The 17,109-nt window shown below is 43.3% G+C and overlaps 3 protein-coding genes across 3 annotated transcripts; all 3 read left to right on the top strand.

The window, feature by feature from the left end:
- Positions 1-1,196: 1,196 nt before the first annotated feature.
- On the top strand, positions 1,197-4,556 carry LOC124683335 (reticulon-like protein B2). The gene is made up of 5 exons (XM_047217874.1): positions 1,197-1,508; positions 3,510-3,690; positions 3,770-3,911; positions 4,000-4,069; positions 4,156-4,556. Exons 1-5 carry the CDS (start codon positions 1,268-1,270, stop codon positions 4,323-4,325), a joined length of 804 nt encoding a protein of 267 aa, XP_047073830.1. The 5' UTR covers positions 1,197-1,267; the 3' UTR covers positions 4,326-4,556.
- A 7,147-nt stretch (positions 4,557-11,703) lies between these two features.
- LOC124683334 (N-(5'-phosphoribosyl)anthranilate isomerase 1, chloroplastic-like) lies at positions 11,704-13,553 on the top strand. The gene is made up of 5 exons (XM_047217873.1): positions 11,704-11,817; positions 11,967-12,026; positions 12,197-12,543; positions 12,629-12,789; positions 13,242-13,553. Exons 2-5 carry the CDS (start codon positions 11,969-11,971, stop codon positions 13,468-13,470), a joined length of 795 nt encoding a protein of 264 aa, XP_047073829.1. The 5' UTR covers positions 11,704-11,817; positions 11,967-11,968; the 3' UTR covers positions 13,471-13,553.
- Positions 13,554-16,225: 2,672 nt separating this feature from the next.
- LOC124656216 (probable CCR4-associated factor 1 homolog 11) lies at positions 16,226-17,109 on the top strand. Its single transcript, XM_047195002.1, has one exon. It carries the CDS (start codon positions 16,226-16,228, stop codon positions 17,096-17,098), a length of 873 nt encoding a protein of 290 aa, XP_047050958.1. The 3' UTR covers positions 17,099-17,109.

Raw genomic sequence — 17,109 nt, 5'->3', positions numbered from 1 at the left:
TTCTATAGAGTTACTCGCAATTCTGGAAAGACTCTCTTTAAATGTAACCACAAGATGAACTACCCAAAAATGGTGCGCAAAATCTCACAGAATCGAGGTTTAAAATAGAGAGCTGTTTTATTTAGCGAGGCCCTTCTTCAGACACTATACAAGCTATAGCATGCTACAACGTGTTATATTTAAAATAGCATTTTGCTAAAAAAGGAAGATATTAAGGATTTTAGCAGCTAAAGTTTCATCAACGAGAAGACATGCTTAACCACATCGTTTAAAACAGTTCTCCTATTGTCTACAAGAGCTAAATCCATGGCATAAACACAATTGTGAGGCATAAATTCATAACCATAGTCTGAATTGAAAGACAACTTTTTTAAGATAGTGTAGCATAACACGAAAAGCTAAGTGGGCAACAACATAGGAGAAGTATTTATTCAGATGAACTGGATTGAATAGCATCATCTTCCGATTTAGAAGAAGAATTCCTAAATTGAAGCTCATCATCACGGTAAATAGGAAGCCAATGGAGTGATGTAGCATATTGGACACTTGGACTATCTGGGAGGAACTATCGTATGGGCAGTCTAGGATTTGGTCTAGGTTAGAATAGATGCATTGGAGTAGCGTATTGGACACTTGGACTCGATGTGTTGCTGGTTTTTCGTGAAAAAATAGTGTCGCTATACGCTACCGCATATAACGTAGTTTTCCGTAAACTTAACGCCAACTGATATAGCGACGTTGTTTCGGTTTTTAAACCGATAAAATAGAGTCTAAATCTATGTGAATTTCTTTGCACGCAAAATAGATAGTTTAAATGCATACAAAAATCCAGTCAAATTGCGCAAAAAGGCCTCGCTAAAAGATCACAAGAAATGCATCCCCCAAAGTTTATATGAACTTCTTTGAATCAAAGAGGTTTTGATAATTTTTTAAAATATTTCAGTGCTTTTCCTGGTGTGCCACAGAATTTCCATTTATAAGTTACAAAAAGGTGTTTACATGAGATGTGGCTGAAAAACTAGCCTTTTCCCGGGTACACATACCTGCTCCACCACCGAAAGGCGCTAAGCGCGCCGTGACGGCGGCTGACGGCCCGTCCCACTCTCCTCATATTCTAGAGATCTCCACCCATCTCTCCTTCACCCAACCAAAAAGAGGCAGCCAAGGCACACTTCCACACACACACACACACACTGCACGCTTTACGAGAGAGCAGAGGGGAATTCGTGTTTAGCTTTCCTGTAGCTTCGGTTGCTCCGCTCCATCCATGGCCGATCCAGCCGAGGAGACCGTCGCCGCGCCCCCGCCCACCCCGGCAGCGCCCGCCGAGGGCGGCCTGGCACCGCCGCTGCCAGTGGAGCCGACCACGGAAAAAGAGGCCGAGGCCTCGCCGGAGAAGGCGGCCCCGCCTGCGTCTGCGTCTGCGCCGGAGACGACGGTGAGGTCCCGCGGGTTCAAGCTGCTTGGGGAGGACACCTCCGTGCATAAGGTGCTTGGAGGCGGTAAAGGTACGAACTTTCCTTTTTCTTTTTATTTTCCTTTATTTTTGTGTAGTACCAAACCATGATAATATTTCTGCTCGATACTGTTATTACTGGATTTGGTTTCATTGTTCAAATAATAGTTTGTGCTACAGGCGGGCGGTTTCTATTTTATTATTTATTCTGTGTGGTGTGGTTCAGCTCCGAATTGTTTACCTAACAATTGGCCAGATCGGTAATTTGGTTGCTTCCTTTTGGTTTCTTTTTAGTCCATGGTGCCTGGCTGCCTGCTCTAACAACATCGGCTTAGTTCTTCTATTATCTGCAACTCTCGTTGTCTAATTTGAGGATGGGTGCTTAACTTAGTGAGGCCGCGAGCCATTAAAACCTTTAATCCGTCTACATCACTGGGTCTGAATTTATGAGATCGGGAGACATCTTTCGTTACCACAAGAAAACACCCACCTATCATTTTCTGAATATTTTGGTCGACTTCTAGCTTTTGAGATACCTCGGCCTGAAGATAAGCTACGCACTTACTCCCTCCGTCCACAAATAAGTGTACGTGCGGGGTTTTCAAGATACATTATGAAGTGAAGTAAAAAATGCATTGGAAAGATGCATCTTCCCTCTTTAATTAATTCACCTCCAATAAGCTAAGTGCTTGTAGAAAACAAGGAGAACATATGCTCAATATTATTGGGTTTGATTTCCGTGCGATGAGAGAGAAGCAATTAAAGTGCATTGAGAAGATAGGAGTACACTCTTTTGTGGACAAAGTTTATGGCTAGATGTCCACTTATTTGTGGACGGAGGGAGTACCTCACTTCTGTCAATAAATGGGGCGTGTTGTCACTGAACGTTTCCTTGTTACTTTCTGGGCTGAATAAAGTGTTGCTTTCACGAGCTGTTGGCACAGACCAATTTTCGTTTTATCTTCTACTGTTAATAGAGAATCTGAAGCTATATGCAGCTTCCTGAGCATGTAAAAGCAATTTTCTACAATCTGAAGCTATATGCACCTTTTTTGTTGACCCAGTAGGTGTTATCATGATGATATCTGTGAAATAGGAAGTTGAGCCTACCTGTTGGAATCACCACCTTTTAATCCAGTTTTCTATGGATGATATGTTACCCTGGAAGAATCGTAATGATTCTTGTTGGTGACTTCTTGCAAGTGGCAGCATCAATTATATTTTAACTCGGAATCCACACTTGAATTTAGGTGTTATTGATTCTACTTTATCAAGATCCACATCGATTGAGAGCCGTCTTTCAAAAAGGAAAAACGCACATGGACTTATGGACCTTCTAGGTCCACTTTGCTTAAGTGTCCATTATTATCTTCTAGAACCTTATTTTCCTAAAAAAAGCTTCTTGCCATTAATAATCTAAGCAAATGATGTCTGGTATGCTGAATGGAGAATCCTTAGAAAAGCACATACCTTAGATTTTAGCAGAAGTATAACTGATCCTTGGAGAAGCATCATCTTCTCTCTTGCTAAGCTTGTTTCTTTGTTATTGAAGGGGTACTGGCACGTTTTCTGGAAGTTTAGGGAAGGTACGGATTAGACATGAGGGTGTTAGTTTCAAACTCAGGATTATGAAAGTGATTAACGATGGCACACAAGGCACAGGACACCAAAATATTAAAATTAAGCTTCAAATTATACTTAAATTAAGCTTCAAACTATTGTGAAATCAAGAACCCGAGTCCCAAAATTTGCATGCCTGCTGTTCCTTTTTAATCCTGCTCTGTTTGGTGATCGCAAAGTGATAGATGTTCCATAAGCTCCTAGATATTTTAAGCTGTTGATTTGTAGGTTATGTTGTCGTTCTTATGAAATAGTTCGTACATTAGAAAGGTGAAGTTTTTTCGCTTGCTATAGCCACACTTAGCTACAGTCAGATCCATTGATGATGAGGACACTGCATCTTGCAGTATTATAAACAAAATTATGAAGTCATAGCTGCATTGTGACAGTTCTGATTGGCTCTATTTGTTTGTTTTGGTACCATCTTGTGCAGCTGCTGACGTACTGTTATGGAAAGACAAGAAGACAACTGCTGTAGTGATCGGTGGCGCAACTGTCCTTTGGGTTTTGTTTGAAGTGCTTGATTACCACCTCTTAACTCTGATATCCCATGTGATGATTGGAGGCCTGGCCGTCTTGTTTCTGTGGTCCAAAGCTATGACCTTTATCAAGAAGTGAGTGAAATATATGGTTATTTTTTTCCGTGCTTTGGTTGATACTGCTTCCATCATACAAACAAGTGTTATGTTTCAGGAGTCCACCGGATTTTCCTGTCATTCAGATATCTGAAGATGCCGCTGTGAATGTGGCACGGGCATTGCGCAACGACGTCAACAGGGCCCTTCATTTGTTTCGGGAGATTGCACTGGGGCATGATCTGAAGAAGTTTCTTGGTGTACGCTTCTGCCATCACAATTACACATAATGTTTTTTACTTTGTTTGTTGATTGAGGGATGTCTAACAGTTAACTTGTGTTCTTTAGGTCATTGCTGCTCTCTGGGTTCTCTCTGAAGTAGGAAGCTGCTGTGACTTCCTCACCCTGGTCTACGTTGGTAATGCATCTTTTTAACTCACATGCCATTATCAGAAAGTTTGGTGTTAAATGCTAGTGTACTGATACATTTGAGATCCTGAACAGCTGTCCTGATGATCCACACCATACCGATCTTGTACGACAAGTACCAGGACAAGGTGGATCACTTCGCTGGAAAGGCCCATACCGAGGCATGCAAGCACTACGAGGTGCTGGATACCAAGGTTCTGAGCAAGATACCCAGGGGACCGGCCAAGGCAAAGAAGCAAACTTAGAAGGCTGGTTTCTCATGCATGCATTATGGGTCGTTTGTGGTTCCGTAATCACAAGATATCGCTCTTTGCCTTGTGCTGCGCACGTATCTAGCTACTGTATATGACTTTGCGACCCTAAAAGCTTTCGAATGCTACGTTTCTACTACTGCTGTTCCTTGTAGATACATCTGGTGTTGTGTCGTGGATGTTCTTAAATGAAAGCCTTGCTGAATGCAACAGCCACTAATTTATATATTATATTGCTGTGATGCGTCTGCATGTAACGTGTAGAGAGCACGCAGAAAAGGCAGCAGAATCGGCGGTGCTGTGAGATTTGCATGTGATCTCGGATGAACAGTCATTACAGTATATTAGGTAATGTAGTTTTTCTTGGGCAAAGAATGGGTAATGAACAAATTGGTGGATCCATATATTTCATGTACATACATGTGTAGTGTAGACGGTGATAATTCGAAACGAAATATACTAGCCCTCCTTTGAAGACACGATTGTACAAACTGAGAGGTTCAACCTTCCTATATTTTTAAAGCTAGGCATTCAAAAGCACCGACAAGTAATAAATTACGAAATATAAGATGTTTTAAGAGTTCAAGCGAATATCTTCTATTTAGAAACGGAATGAGTACCTTACCGAAAGGTAATCCATGGATTTCATATTCCAAGCTAAATGTACTAACCTGGAGGAGCGTGAATAGGTTCTATAAAAATGTACTCAATTCTTTAGCAATTTTAGGCTAGGTTCTATAAAAATTTACGCAATTCTTTAGCAATTTTAGGCTTGGTGTGGGTAAATAAATTGCCTCTAGCAATGCTAGATGAACAACCTATATGATGCGATATACGACTTCAAGCAAAGACAATCAAAGTAAAGAAAAATGATAGAAATAACCGAAACACGCGGAGACGATGATTTTATTCCGATGTTCACTTCCTTCAGAGGAAGAACACGCGGAGGCGATGATTTTATCCCGATGTTCACTCCCTTGAGAGGAAGCTAGTTACTGTTCGAGTGGTGCGGTTACCACGAAGGATCCCGAACACTACGAAAGCTCATAGTTTTCTCCGTGAGTTTCTTCCACGAAGTAGACACTCGATCCACTAGTGGAGACCTTAGGGAGGCCTCCGTTCTCGTACAAACTATCCGTGCAATCACAAGTCGATTGCTCCGGACGACCGATACCGTCTAGAAGTCCTCAACCTCGAAGACTAACAAGATCAAAGTTTAAACTTGATACAGAGCTCAAATCACGAATTTGATTGGTGGAATGAGAGAGGAGAAATAGATCTTTCAAATGAATGGATCCTCTCTTAATTTCGTTGGATGAATCTTTCTAGAACAAGGGATTTGTGGAGTGGAGTTCAAGAGAGTATTAGAGATGAACAAACTTTATCAGAAACTCAATTCGGCTCCCGGGTGCGTATGATCTCTCTACCATAAAAACATATTTCCAAGTGTTAAACAATTTTGACAAAAAAATTTACATGTACATCTCCATAATATATGTGTATTCGTCAAGTTTCACGAAAAAATGATATTTTTTGTAGTCTAAGCGAAAAGGAGAAAATTTATCTTGTTACAAGTTTTTGTTTCAGCACCGAATTTTGTCTTTTTTACACACGCCACATAACATGTCAATTTTTCATGAAACGACTTTGTGAGCGCGTAGCAGATGGAGATGTACGTGCGAAATTTTTGTTTCAATTTTTTTGACATTTTAAAATGTGTCTAATATGTATTTCAAAATAAAGGGAGCATACGCTCCCATGTGCCAAAACATCACTCCCAAACTTTATCAGAATCTCAAAGAATAGCCAAGGTGAACAAAAACGACATCATCCCCTTCCATATATAGGCAAAGTAGTTGTTTTTGTGTGTTCTTCGGGCAGAATAGAGGATGGCCGGTATAGCCGGGAATTCCTATACACCGACCAGTTCGACCGTTACCGCACGGTGCACCCCTCCCCCCCCCCCGTGGTATGGGCCGGCCTGGTCAGCCCAATTCGCGGTGTACTTCGTTTTCTGCTTCTTTTTTGTTTTTTCTTTTCTTTTATTTTCCTTTTTTTCTGTTGCTTCTTTTTATTTTTTAGATTCGAAAATATTAATATTTTAAAAAAAATTGTTGAGGTTTTGAAAAGTATTCATATTCAAAAAATTGTTCATATTTTAAAAAAATAGGTTTTAAAAAATGTTCAAACTCAAAAAAATTCAATCCCAAATAATGTTCACGGTTCAAAAATGTTCAATATGTCCAAATTTTAAAAATCTTCAATATAAAAAAATCAAATTTCAAAAATGTTCAATCTAAAAAAATGTTCAAATTTAAAATGTTCAAACATAATTTTTTTTCAAATTTCGAAAAAACAAATTTCAAAAGATGTTCAAAATTTAAAATGTTCATATTGTGAAAAAATCTGGAAAAAGAGTTTCATAAAAAATGTTAGATTTTAAAAAAGAAAAATATTAGTAAGATAAAAGAAACAGAAAAAATAGAAGAAAAAAGGAAAAAAAAATCATACCTGAGCTGGTCACTGGGGGTGTGCGGCACCTCAAGCCGGCAGTTTGACCCATGGGCACGCACGCCCACGGGCACCCAACCCGATGGGTAGGGTATGGGTCCTTAGTTGCGCCCATGGGTGCGACCTGCAGGCGACCCGATTAGTTGTGGATCGGGCATGGGTATAAGCCTATGCCCATGGGTTACCCGATGGATAACCCGGTTAATATAACAAGTGGATCACATGCACATGCATATACACACTCACTGGTCTAGTTTAGCATGTACTCCCTCCGGTCGGATTTAATCGACGTGGAGGGAGGCTTCCACATGCACATCAATATGTTTTTGGTGCGTCAATTAATTGCGACCTGAGGTAGTATCAGTCCTATATATGCGTAGAAGACACAGGGTAAAAAAGATAGAAAAACATGAAACGGCGATGAGTGTGGTGTCCAGGCATAGCAACGTGTGAAACTTCTTGTGGTTCTTGAGCAGGCCGATTCGTGGCTGAGGGCGAGAAGAAAGTGATGTTCTTATTTGCAAAGAAAAGATGGCAGCCCATTTAGTCAAGAAGCAATAGGCCCATATTCTCATAGCTCGTGTGTACCACCTCGGTAAGGAAGAGAAAAGGGCGGGGCTGGCGAATATAGATAGGGTGGTGCACTCGGGTGTACCATACCCTGATATTCAAAAACATTTGAATAACACTATATAAATGTATCAATTTATTTGAAATAATTTATGCACGAGGTAAATGTCACAATGCTACTTACTCATGTCAATTTTCAAGGAAAAATTCAAATTTATGTGACCTACACAAAAAAGAGAAGATGGATTTTCGCTATATTGTGAATAGTAGGTATCTACTGCTAAGAACAGTAGATCTTGTTATTTTTGTGTAGGCTACATAATTTAATATTTAAGTTCCCGATTTGACGTACCAATGTTTGCATACATTCCCTACCCATTTAATTTATGATATATCTTTTTAGTAAATTTTTGACGTGTTTTCAATATAGGGTACGTGCGCACCTGAGAGCCAAAAGTGCGCGTTAGCGGGGCTGGTGCCTATATAATATAGCCAGATCTTTGAAGCATCAGCACACCAGAGTTTTGTATACGGAGAACAATATAGTCTGTTCGTCTGGAACACATCAGACTAAAAAGTACTGCAAAATTTGGCAGCTACTTAAACCCTATTTCCAGCCCATTAGTGGGGCGAATTAAGCCCCGCCAGCGTGCGGGAGCCAGCGGGCCGCGGCCCGTCTAGATCGCTTTCGTGTTTTCTTTTTTTTCTTCTGTTTCTTTTCCGGTCCAGTCGATTTTCGGACGGGTTAATTTTTTCTCCTTTATTGGGTTTTCTCTTTTTTGTTTTTTTTTTCATTTTTTTGTTCTATTTAGGTTTTTTCGTTTTTTGCTTATTTATTTTTCGAAATCGAGGAAATTTTAAACTGGAGCAATTTTTAAATTCGACCAAATTTCAAATTCAAACAAATTTTAAATTGGAGCAATGTTTAAATTGGAGCAAATATCGAATTTAAGAAATTTTAAAATTATTGCAAATTTAAATTTTTGTTCGGTTTCGAGGTTTGCTCAGGTTTAATTTTTTTGCTTAAATTCAAAATTTTGTTTCAGATTAAATTTGCTCAAAATCTATTTTTGTTCAGATTTAGAAAAATTGTCAGAAATAGAGGGTTCGTGGAGCGAGCGACAGACAGCAAAGCGCGCGCTGCAGCAGCGGCATCGGCGCACGTGCGGTGCGAGCGAGGCACAACGGGCGAGCGTAGGAAATACAGTGCCGGCGTCGCGATCGATGCGATGCGTTGCGTGCGGGAGGAATGCCAGGCCCAATGGGCTAGGCAGTATGACCGGCTGTGGGCCCAGTCCATTTCTATGGAAAGCGCTGGGCCAAGGATAAAGCTGGCCGGCCGGTCTAGACCAGCCCGATTTGCTGTTTTCTGCTGGTTTCTTTTGGATAAGAACTGAGCAAACTTCGATCTACCGTCCCCTCCCCTCTTAATAAAAACTTCGATCCCCTCCCCTCTTAATAGAGGGAGGTCCTATACTTAAGAGCGAACCAAAAAAAGAAGATCTACCCTCGCATAGCTCAGGCTATCGTGAAGCACTCCTCCGAACTTCGGCTTCGAGTCCGTTCCTCATTTCTTCTTTTCCCTTTCTTTTTTGCGTTTACGAGCCGATACCATAAGAGGGAGAGGGGACTAAACTTGTAGATGATCTTGACGGAAATGTTAGTCCTCTCTAACCTTGTATTCACCAAACACCAAAATAATATTGAGGGCATAAATACCCTTACACCTCCTTGTTTGAAGCTGAGACACATGAGAAATAGAAAACGTTCTATACATAGGACACCAGGTACTCCTTCTGTTCCAATTTACGTAATGCGCATAATTTTACGTAAAAGTTATACTTTGTAAAGTTTGATTAGTTATATAATAAAATAAAATTCAAACTTTGTAAGTTCGATTAATTATATAATCAAACATATTTTTTATAATCTGAAATCGATAATATTCGAATCACAGTGAAATATATATTCATACTATATACATTTTATATCATAGACAATAACATTTTTTTCTATATAGTCAATCTAAATTTGTAAAGTTCAACTTTAACAAAAATTTATATGCAACATATTATAGGATAGTGGGAGTATCACATTTTTTCCGAAAAGGGAATGTATTTTCATATTATGAACATATCAAATACTCCCCGCCTCTCTGACACAACGACGTGTTCGAAAAATATTACGGATGCGCACATTCCTACTAAAAACAAATAAAAGATCCCTCTACAGTGATCAAAACCTTGTTGCTGCAGCACTCAAGATATCACCTAGAGTCCGCGCTCTCAAATATTACCTTTAACAAGAACATTGTCATGCACAATCAATTAAGACCATACTTTGAATGTTTTGCTTGGAGCAAGTAAGTTCTCTCAAAACAATCCTTTCAATAATACTATTATCATGCATAATCAATTAAGGTCAGACCTTACATTTTCACCCAGAAAGATAAGATTATGTACTCCGCCTATGTTGCTGCCCGCTTGCCGATGTCAGTGTTGCAAGACAAGAAACACAAAGAAAAGTCCTCTTCTCCATGAAGACTCAGTCCATCATTACTAGATCTTAGACCCTAGCCCCCATATTTTCCACTATTGTCTCCATGAAAATCAAAAACCGACATGTCCGATGATGGCAACTGACAACGAAGCTTCACGTCACAACCTCCTGAAGTCACACAGTTAGAAATATGGGTACATACCAAGAAATCATATCCGATCCAGCAATCTACGCCCAAAGGAGATCGTCAGCGGAGCCTTCCGGAACATGTCATGAGCCTATACCTGAGAATTCTTCGAGCCGGGCCTAACAAAGCCCGACGCAAAATAAACCCAGGACGAGGCCCGGCCTGGCCCGATCATCGGGCTTAACTTTCAGGCCCAAGCCCGGCCCATCACTACAAAGGCCCATCGGGCATCGGGACTCGGGCCGGGCCGCTTCCCTATTTCACACATTTTTTAGACCCAGGCCTGGCCCGACCATCGGGCCTAAATCTTCGGCCCAGGCCCGACCCACATACATGCTCGGGCTAGCCCAAGCCCGGAAAATTTGGGCCGGGCTTCCCATGGTCAGGTATGCATGGGCCAGATCAATGAGGGTTGGCATCAAGCAGAACACTGTCTTGGGCTCTTGGCACGATAAGAACCCAAGGATCACATCCTTCCATTTATTGGGCAGATCGGTAGGCCCCCACGCCGCCATCTGTCAGCTCCCAACAACAGACCTGAGATCTCAGCGGGGACCGCGAAGACCACCTGCACCACACGAAAATGGGGGGCTGAGATGTACCAAGTTCCCCGAACCGGGCGTCGTGCTACCCTTGCAGCCACATCGATCGCCAAGGTCACCAAAGAAGTCTGGGTCCACCGCCCTGGCGTCCATCTCCGTCAGATGAGTTGCATCGTCCAAGGCTGCCGCGCTCCGGCTAGAGATCCTACCACGCGAGGAAGAGAAAGCCCCGTCATTGCTAGACTCGCTCGGAGATGAGAGCCTGCCATTTGCCGGGACACTACTTGGGAATGGCCTACCATCGGCGGGGAGATGCGGGGGAGCAGGGGTGTGGGTAAGTGGTGGTGGTGCGAGGGGGGAGGGCTAGGGTGTCGCCCGAGCTGCCCCATGCGAGCGACGCGAGGGTCAGAGAGGCCCCCCATTGACCGGAGAGAGTATCACACACTAACTCTGTTCCCAACTATAATATGTTTTGGTACGCTATTTTAGTCTAACAAGACATATATTTTTGGATGGGACGAATAGATTATCTTATTACTTCCTCCTACCCAAAATATGTTGTATATAAGCTTTGGTCACAGTCAAACTTCGTAAAGTTTAATCATCTATATTGATAAAAATATAAACATATACAATAAAATAATAATATTTTTAGAATTATTATGAAATATATTTTCATATTATATGCATTTGACATGGTAGATCTTTATATTATTATCTATATTCTTGGTCAAAGTTTACACAGTTTGACTTGCATGAAAAATTATGCACAATATAAAATGGGCAAGAGGGAGTATGGTTGTAAAAGAAATAATTTCATGCGGTATTATGGATACATTTTTACAAATTTAGTTGGAAGTTACCTTTTGGTTCATTAGAATTTCAGTTAATTTGAAATGAGGACATTATTTCTTTTACTGGTGGAGATCAATTTCAGGCACGTTTTTTTTTTTTGATAAGTCAATTTCAGCCACGTGAGCGGTAGGTGAGCGACACAACGGTGGCGGTACGGCACTACTGGCCGGACGGGGCTGCTGCTTTCCTTTCTTCATTCCTCGTTTAAATTCCGTTTCTCGTCGCTTGTCCACGCCGTCGAGGGACCGCAGAGCAGAGCTGCTTGCATCTGGATTGCAGATTGCCCAACCAGGCGCTCCCGGCGGCCCCTTCTCCTCCTCAGGTTCTATTTCTAGCGGTCGATTTTTCTAGTCACCCAGGTTGCACGGCACCTGTTCGATAAAATGCTTGCGCCGCTGCGTTCTACTCGCTGTGTGCCCTGTTTGTGCGACCCTAGACCTTACATGTTCCTTTGATTGTGCTTTGTAACAGCCATGTCGACAGCGTTCTCAACCAAGCATCCGCTTCGGGTGGCCACACCTTCGAGCAAAGGTGAGTCTTTTCTGGCCCTTCTATGTTCATCCATTCGGGCCGCTTTGTCGGGTGCTTTTCGGTTACTGCAAGTTTGGCACTTCTTGGGGTTTACCAGTACAAACTCGAACTCCCAGCCTCACCAAGATTCCCAACTATGCTTAATTCTTACCCTCATTTTCTTTGTTCAGGGCGTCCAAGGTTGCCTCTAGTTAAAATGCAATATTCGTCCAGCAAACGAGCTAGCCCTTCCATTTCCTTAACTTCCAGTGCGGTGGATGCGGCAAGAAACGAGCCCGTAGTCAAAATGTGTGGCATCACATCTGCTAGAGATGCAGAATGTGCTGCAAAGGCTGGAGCTAAACTTATCGGGATGATTCTTTGGCCCAACTCCAAGCGATCTGTCCAGCTGTCAGAAGCCAAAGAAATATCCAGAGTAGCAAAGTCTTACGGGGCTGAACCTGTTGGTGTGTTTGTCGATGACGACGAAGAGACCATCTTAAGGTTATCCGATTCATGCAACCTTGAACTCATTCAGGTACATTTTCCCAGAGCTTTTTTACTTGGTAGACCTACAATGGGCATTTGTGCATAGGCTTTACTGATCTGTTGCATTTACACAGCTTCATGGAGATAGCTCTCGAGCACTACTTCCTGCTCTTGCCAAGAACAACCGAATTGTGTACGTTCTGAATGCTGATGGGGATGGAAAACTTATCAATTCTCCTCCCAGCGAAAAATATGCCATAGACTGGTTTTTGGTGGATAGCGCAGAGGGTGGAAGGTACATAATGTTGCTCATTCAGATGCTATCTTAGTGTTTGTTGTTGTAATTAGTTAACAATGGAAACTAGTGAAGCTCTTATTGAACATACCAATTACCAACCAAAGAAGAGCAGTATTTCTCTTACAATGGATTCTCTCGGGGTCTAGTAGTCCGAGTAGCGGTCCTGTGCGGGTTTGGTCAATAGGATAGACATCATCGAGTCAATCTTTAAACAGAGTGCACACACGCTTGTGTGTTCTGTTGCAAACTGCATGACCCAAGGCAAGTACTAGTGTGTGTGTGGACACGGACGCACGGATATTGCTTCCTTTGATATACTTCCTCACAAAACTACCTTTTCTTTTACATTTGTTCGCACGAATATTATTACTATGTAATTATTTTTGTCTGGAAAGATATATTGATCTGAAATTTATAGGTATTTTAAATCGTTCTGTATCTGTTTGCAGTGGCAAAGGATTCAACTGGGAGAAATTTCGAATGCCGCCAGCCAAAAGCAAGAATGGCTGGCTGTTAGCAGGAGGCCTTCATGCGGATAATGTTTGCCAAGCCGCTTCTGCTCTAAAACCAAATGGCGTGGATGTTAGCAGTGGAATATGTTCTACTGATGGTATAAGTAAGGACCCGAATAGAATATTGTCTTTCATGAGAAGCGTACAATTTTTGAGTTCCCAGTGAGGTCTGTGTTTAGACTGAACCTTATATCTCCGTGAATTGGTTTGTGAACAAATTTGGAAATAGGCTGTCCTGAATTATAGCAATGAACAACTTTGTAGCTGAGTTTCTTAGTGTTTTTTTTTTTGACCAATCATACTACTGTGTAGAGCATGTACAGTTAGATTGATGACAGCCTTCTCTTCTTCATCGTCATTAACAGTGTAAGTGGCGAGTCACCAGGCTGGCAAAACTCGACTAATATTACAAAAAGTAATAATCACATCAAACAGTCTAAGGACTTGACATGGCCTAGCTCGCACAAAGATGTAAGGTGGAGTGAATCCGAAAAGATTGCCTCAGTTCGGATAGTTCTCCGCAGCTCAGGGAACATGAAGTTGAAATTGCTACTCAGCTAAGTCGCCTACCTCCTGCAGTTCGATGGCCATTGCGGTTCTGCCTTGAAGAAGCTCATGTGGCAGGTCTGGGCTCTGTTGCTCTGCAAGGTCTTCTCTTGGTTTGCTCCTTCAGAACTGTCTGTAGTGTGCTGATCGGCTGTTGCGCAGAAGCTTGCCAAACTGCTAATTTTGTCACATGTGCAACCGGGAGCTCGAGTCTGCTTGCCATTTGTTCCTGTCCTTCCTGTCTCTTGTGTATCTGGTGCCTGGTATCATTATGGCAGGGCTGTTCCTCCCTCAATCCAAACCCCTGGAGGCGGCAAGGCAACATTTGACGAGGTTTGGAGTTCGGTTGTTAGTGAAACGGCTTCTGAACATGTTAAAAAGATGATTCAGTCGCTGCTCCTATGGGTCTCCTTGTCCTTGGAGAGAGATGTGGCGGGAAAGAAACAGAAAAGTGTTCTGATATGCGCTGTTGCCTGTGTGGGGAATCATCTTTAAACAGTCACATCATTTGTGATGCATTGGTGTTTTCAAAATATTGATTGATTTCTTTTCATTGTTTTGATGCCGTCCTGGAAAAATTGTTACCATGATTTTGTGATAGCGCAAATTTTTACTACGCGAGTGGAGGGTATGCTGAGATGAACATGGTTGAACGAGCCAGATGTCACGTTTCATGTTAATCCTAATTCGTATGTTGGGCGGGAAGTCCAATTTCTACCTAAATCGGGCGGCCAGCACTGACCGACATAAGACTCGACTTGTTAGATATTATGGAGGTTTAGTGAGCACCATGCCGAATTTCTCTACCATTTTCTTCTTTTTCACTTTAGCCAATATGAGTTTACCCGGCACTAATAGGTAAAAATGTTTTACAGCACCAATTCAGTTGTTTTAGCGCGCGTGGCTATGCTCAGCTTTTTCCAGGCACTATAAAATGGTGCCGGCAACCAGCGCTTTACCAGAGCGCGCAGAAGCACAAACACCAAACACACACAAACATAGAACAACAAATATCAAACACATACAAAAAATCAACAATAAATAGTTTAGTTATTTTTACAACACAAATAAATAGTACCTCGATACAACAAATAGTTTCTGAAGAATACATCAGATAGTCCTACAACAATAAAACAAGCATACAAAAATGAAACTAATTGTTTTGGCGGCCGTTCCATGCCCACCACTCGTCGATAAGATCCTTTTCAAGATCATCATGTACATTGGTTTGTCGAATCGAATGATACAACACAATGAAGCATGCCACCCTCTCTTCTCTCCTAGATCACACAATCTTGGCCATAGCCAATAGCAAAGCTATATTTCTTTTTTCTTCAAGATCCCATTCTTCATAGGAAGAATGGTAGGAGGAACTCATCCACATAATTCGGACTTCATCTAATAAATTATTTGAACTAGCACAACACTCGCGAAAATTAGCGGCGAGTCAGCAATGATACATACCTTGCAATGGTTTCACCAAACACTTTGTGGCGCCTAGTTCCGGCGTCGCGCCACGCTGAAATCGAACGATTCAAGCCGTCGGTGGGGGGGGGGGGCGTAGAGAAGATGGATCCCGGGCGGCCGCGCAAATGGAGGTGGCCGTAGGACGTTGGGGAACGACCGCGGCAGGAGTCGTGTAGCGATTTATTTAGCGGGGCTCGGTCGTCTGACAGGCTTGGAGGAAACCAACCACAATCATTAACACACATACGTGTGAGTCGTGCGTCAAGTTTGAATTTAAAATTAAATTCACCTGTTTTAACAATCCATAGAGCCAATTCTATCGACAACCTGACATTCCACACTATACTCATCCCGTACATAATTGCAGCTTACTCATATACACTGTTCTAGTATACGGTTCTTGTATAACCGTACCAGCTTACTTAAATATATTTCCTTAACTACAATTCCGGTTCAACTGCTCCATGTTATTCATGAATATATTTTATTTTAATTTCAGAAGTATAATAAGGTAGTAAATATGTAAAATATTAAAGCCACAAATTCCAACAGAAACGATGAGATGGATCGACACAGGAGCCCACAAGCCTCATCTCTCTGTTTCTTCTGGCACCAAAACGAATCGGTTAGTCGGTTAGTCATCTAATCTGAACCAAACACGGCATCGTAGTGAGTTCTAACACATACGGAGTACATACTTGATTCTATACTGTCTTCTGCGACTCCGTATTTCCCATGGAAATCGATTTGCTCACCGATTACCATCCGACCCGGACCGTGTGTACGTCCGATTCTCGCTACAATTGTTCAGAGAGTACTACTACATATACTCAGAACTTCAGAAGAGGTTGACACAAGAGCAGCGGAAGATCTTCGAAAGCAAAACAACAGCAACGCGCAGTCGAGTCATGTTTTCGATGTTTCCGCCGCCGCCGGCTTCTTTCCACGGCCGCGTGCCTCCGCCGCAGACCACGGACCACCCCGTCCCCATGCCGGCGCCACACGTCCCCGTCCTGGTGCACCCCGTGTGGGCCTGGAGCTTCCACCAAGAGGCGGCCAGGCTCCGCCACTTTGCCGAGGGCGCCCGGTACGTCGCCGTCAACGTGCACTACCCGGGCCTCGTCCACCATCCCGGCAAGGACCAAGACGCCCTCACCGACGAGAAGCGCTACCCCATCCTCAAGGCCAATGTGGACGCCCTCAAGCCGCTCCAGGTCGGGATCGCCGTCTGCGACCGCGACGGCAAGACCGAAGCTTGGGAGTTCAACCTCCGGGACTTCCGCCGCCACTCTGATCCGCACGACGCGAACTCCCTAGCCTACCTAGCCGGCCGTGGCCTCGACGTGGACACGTTCGCGAACCACGGCGTGGACGCCTGGAGCCTCGGCGCCATGCTGCTACATTACTCCGGCCTCATCGGGCCCTGGCGCGGCCTGTCGTGGGTCACCTACACCTGTGCGTACCACGTTGCCTACCTGCTCAAGATCGTCACCGGCGGCTGCCCGCTCCCGAACGACTTGGCCGGGTTCGTGGGCGCGGTGCGGCACTTCCTCGGCGACCAGGTCTACGACGTCGCCGGGATGGCCGCCGAGTGCCCGAAGTTGCCCGTTGGGCTGGAGCGCATCGCCGCCCACCTCGGCTTCCATCCGCCCTGGAATAGCCCGAGGCTCGCTGCTGCCGCCGGCGTGCGCGCGCTGCAGGTGTTCAGGAGCTTGGAGGACGGAGAGCTCCGAGGCAAGGTCAGCAGATACAGAGGCCTGCTTCAAGGCCTGCATCACTAGTCCGATCGGAC

Source organism: Lolium rigidum, chromosome 1 (genome assembly GCF_022539505.1).
Source record: "Lolium rigidum isolate FL_2022 chromosome 1, APGP_CSIRO_Lrig_0.1, whole genome shotgun sequence".
NCBI lineage: Eukaryota > Viridiplantae > Streptophyta > Magnoliopsida > Poales > Poaceae > Lolium > Lolium rigidum.
This window is presented reverse-complemented; position numbering and strand designations above follow the sequence as displayed.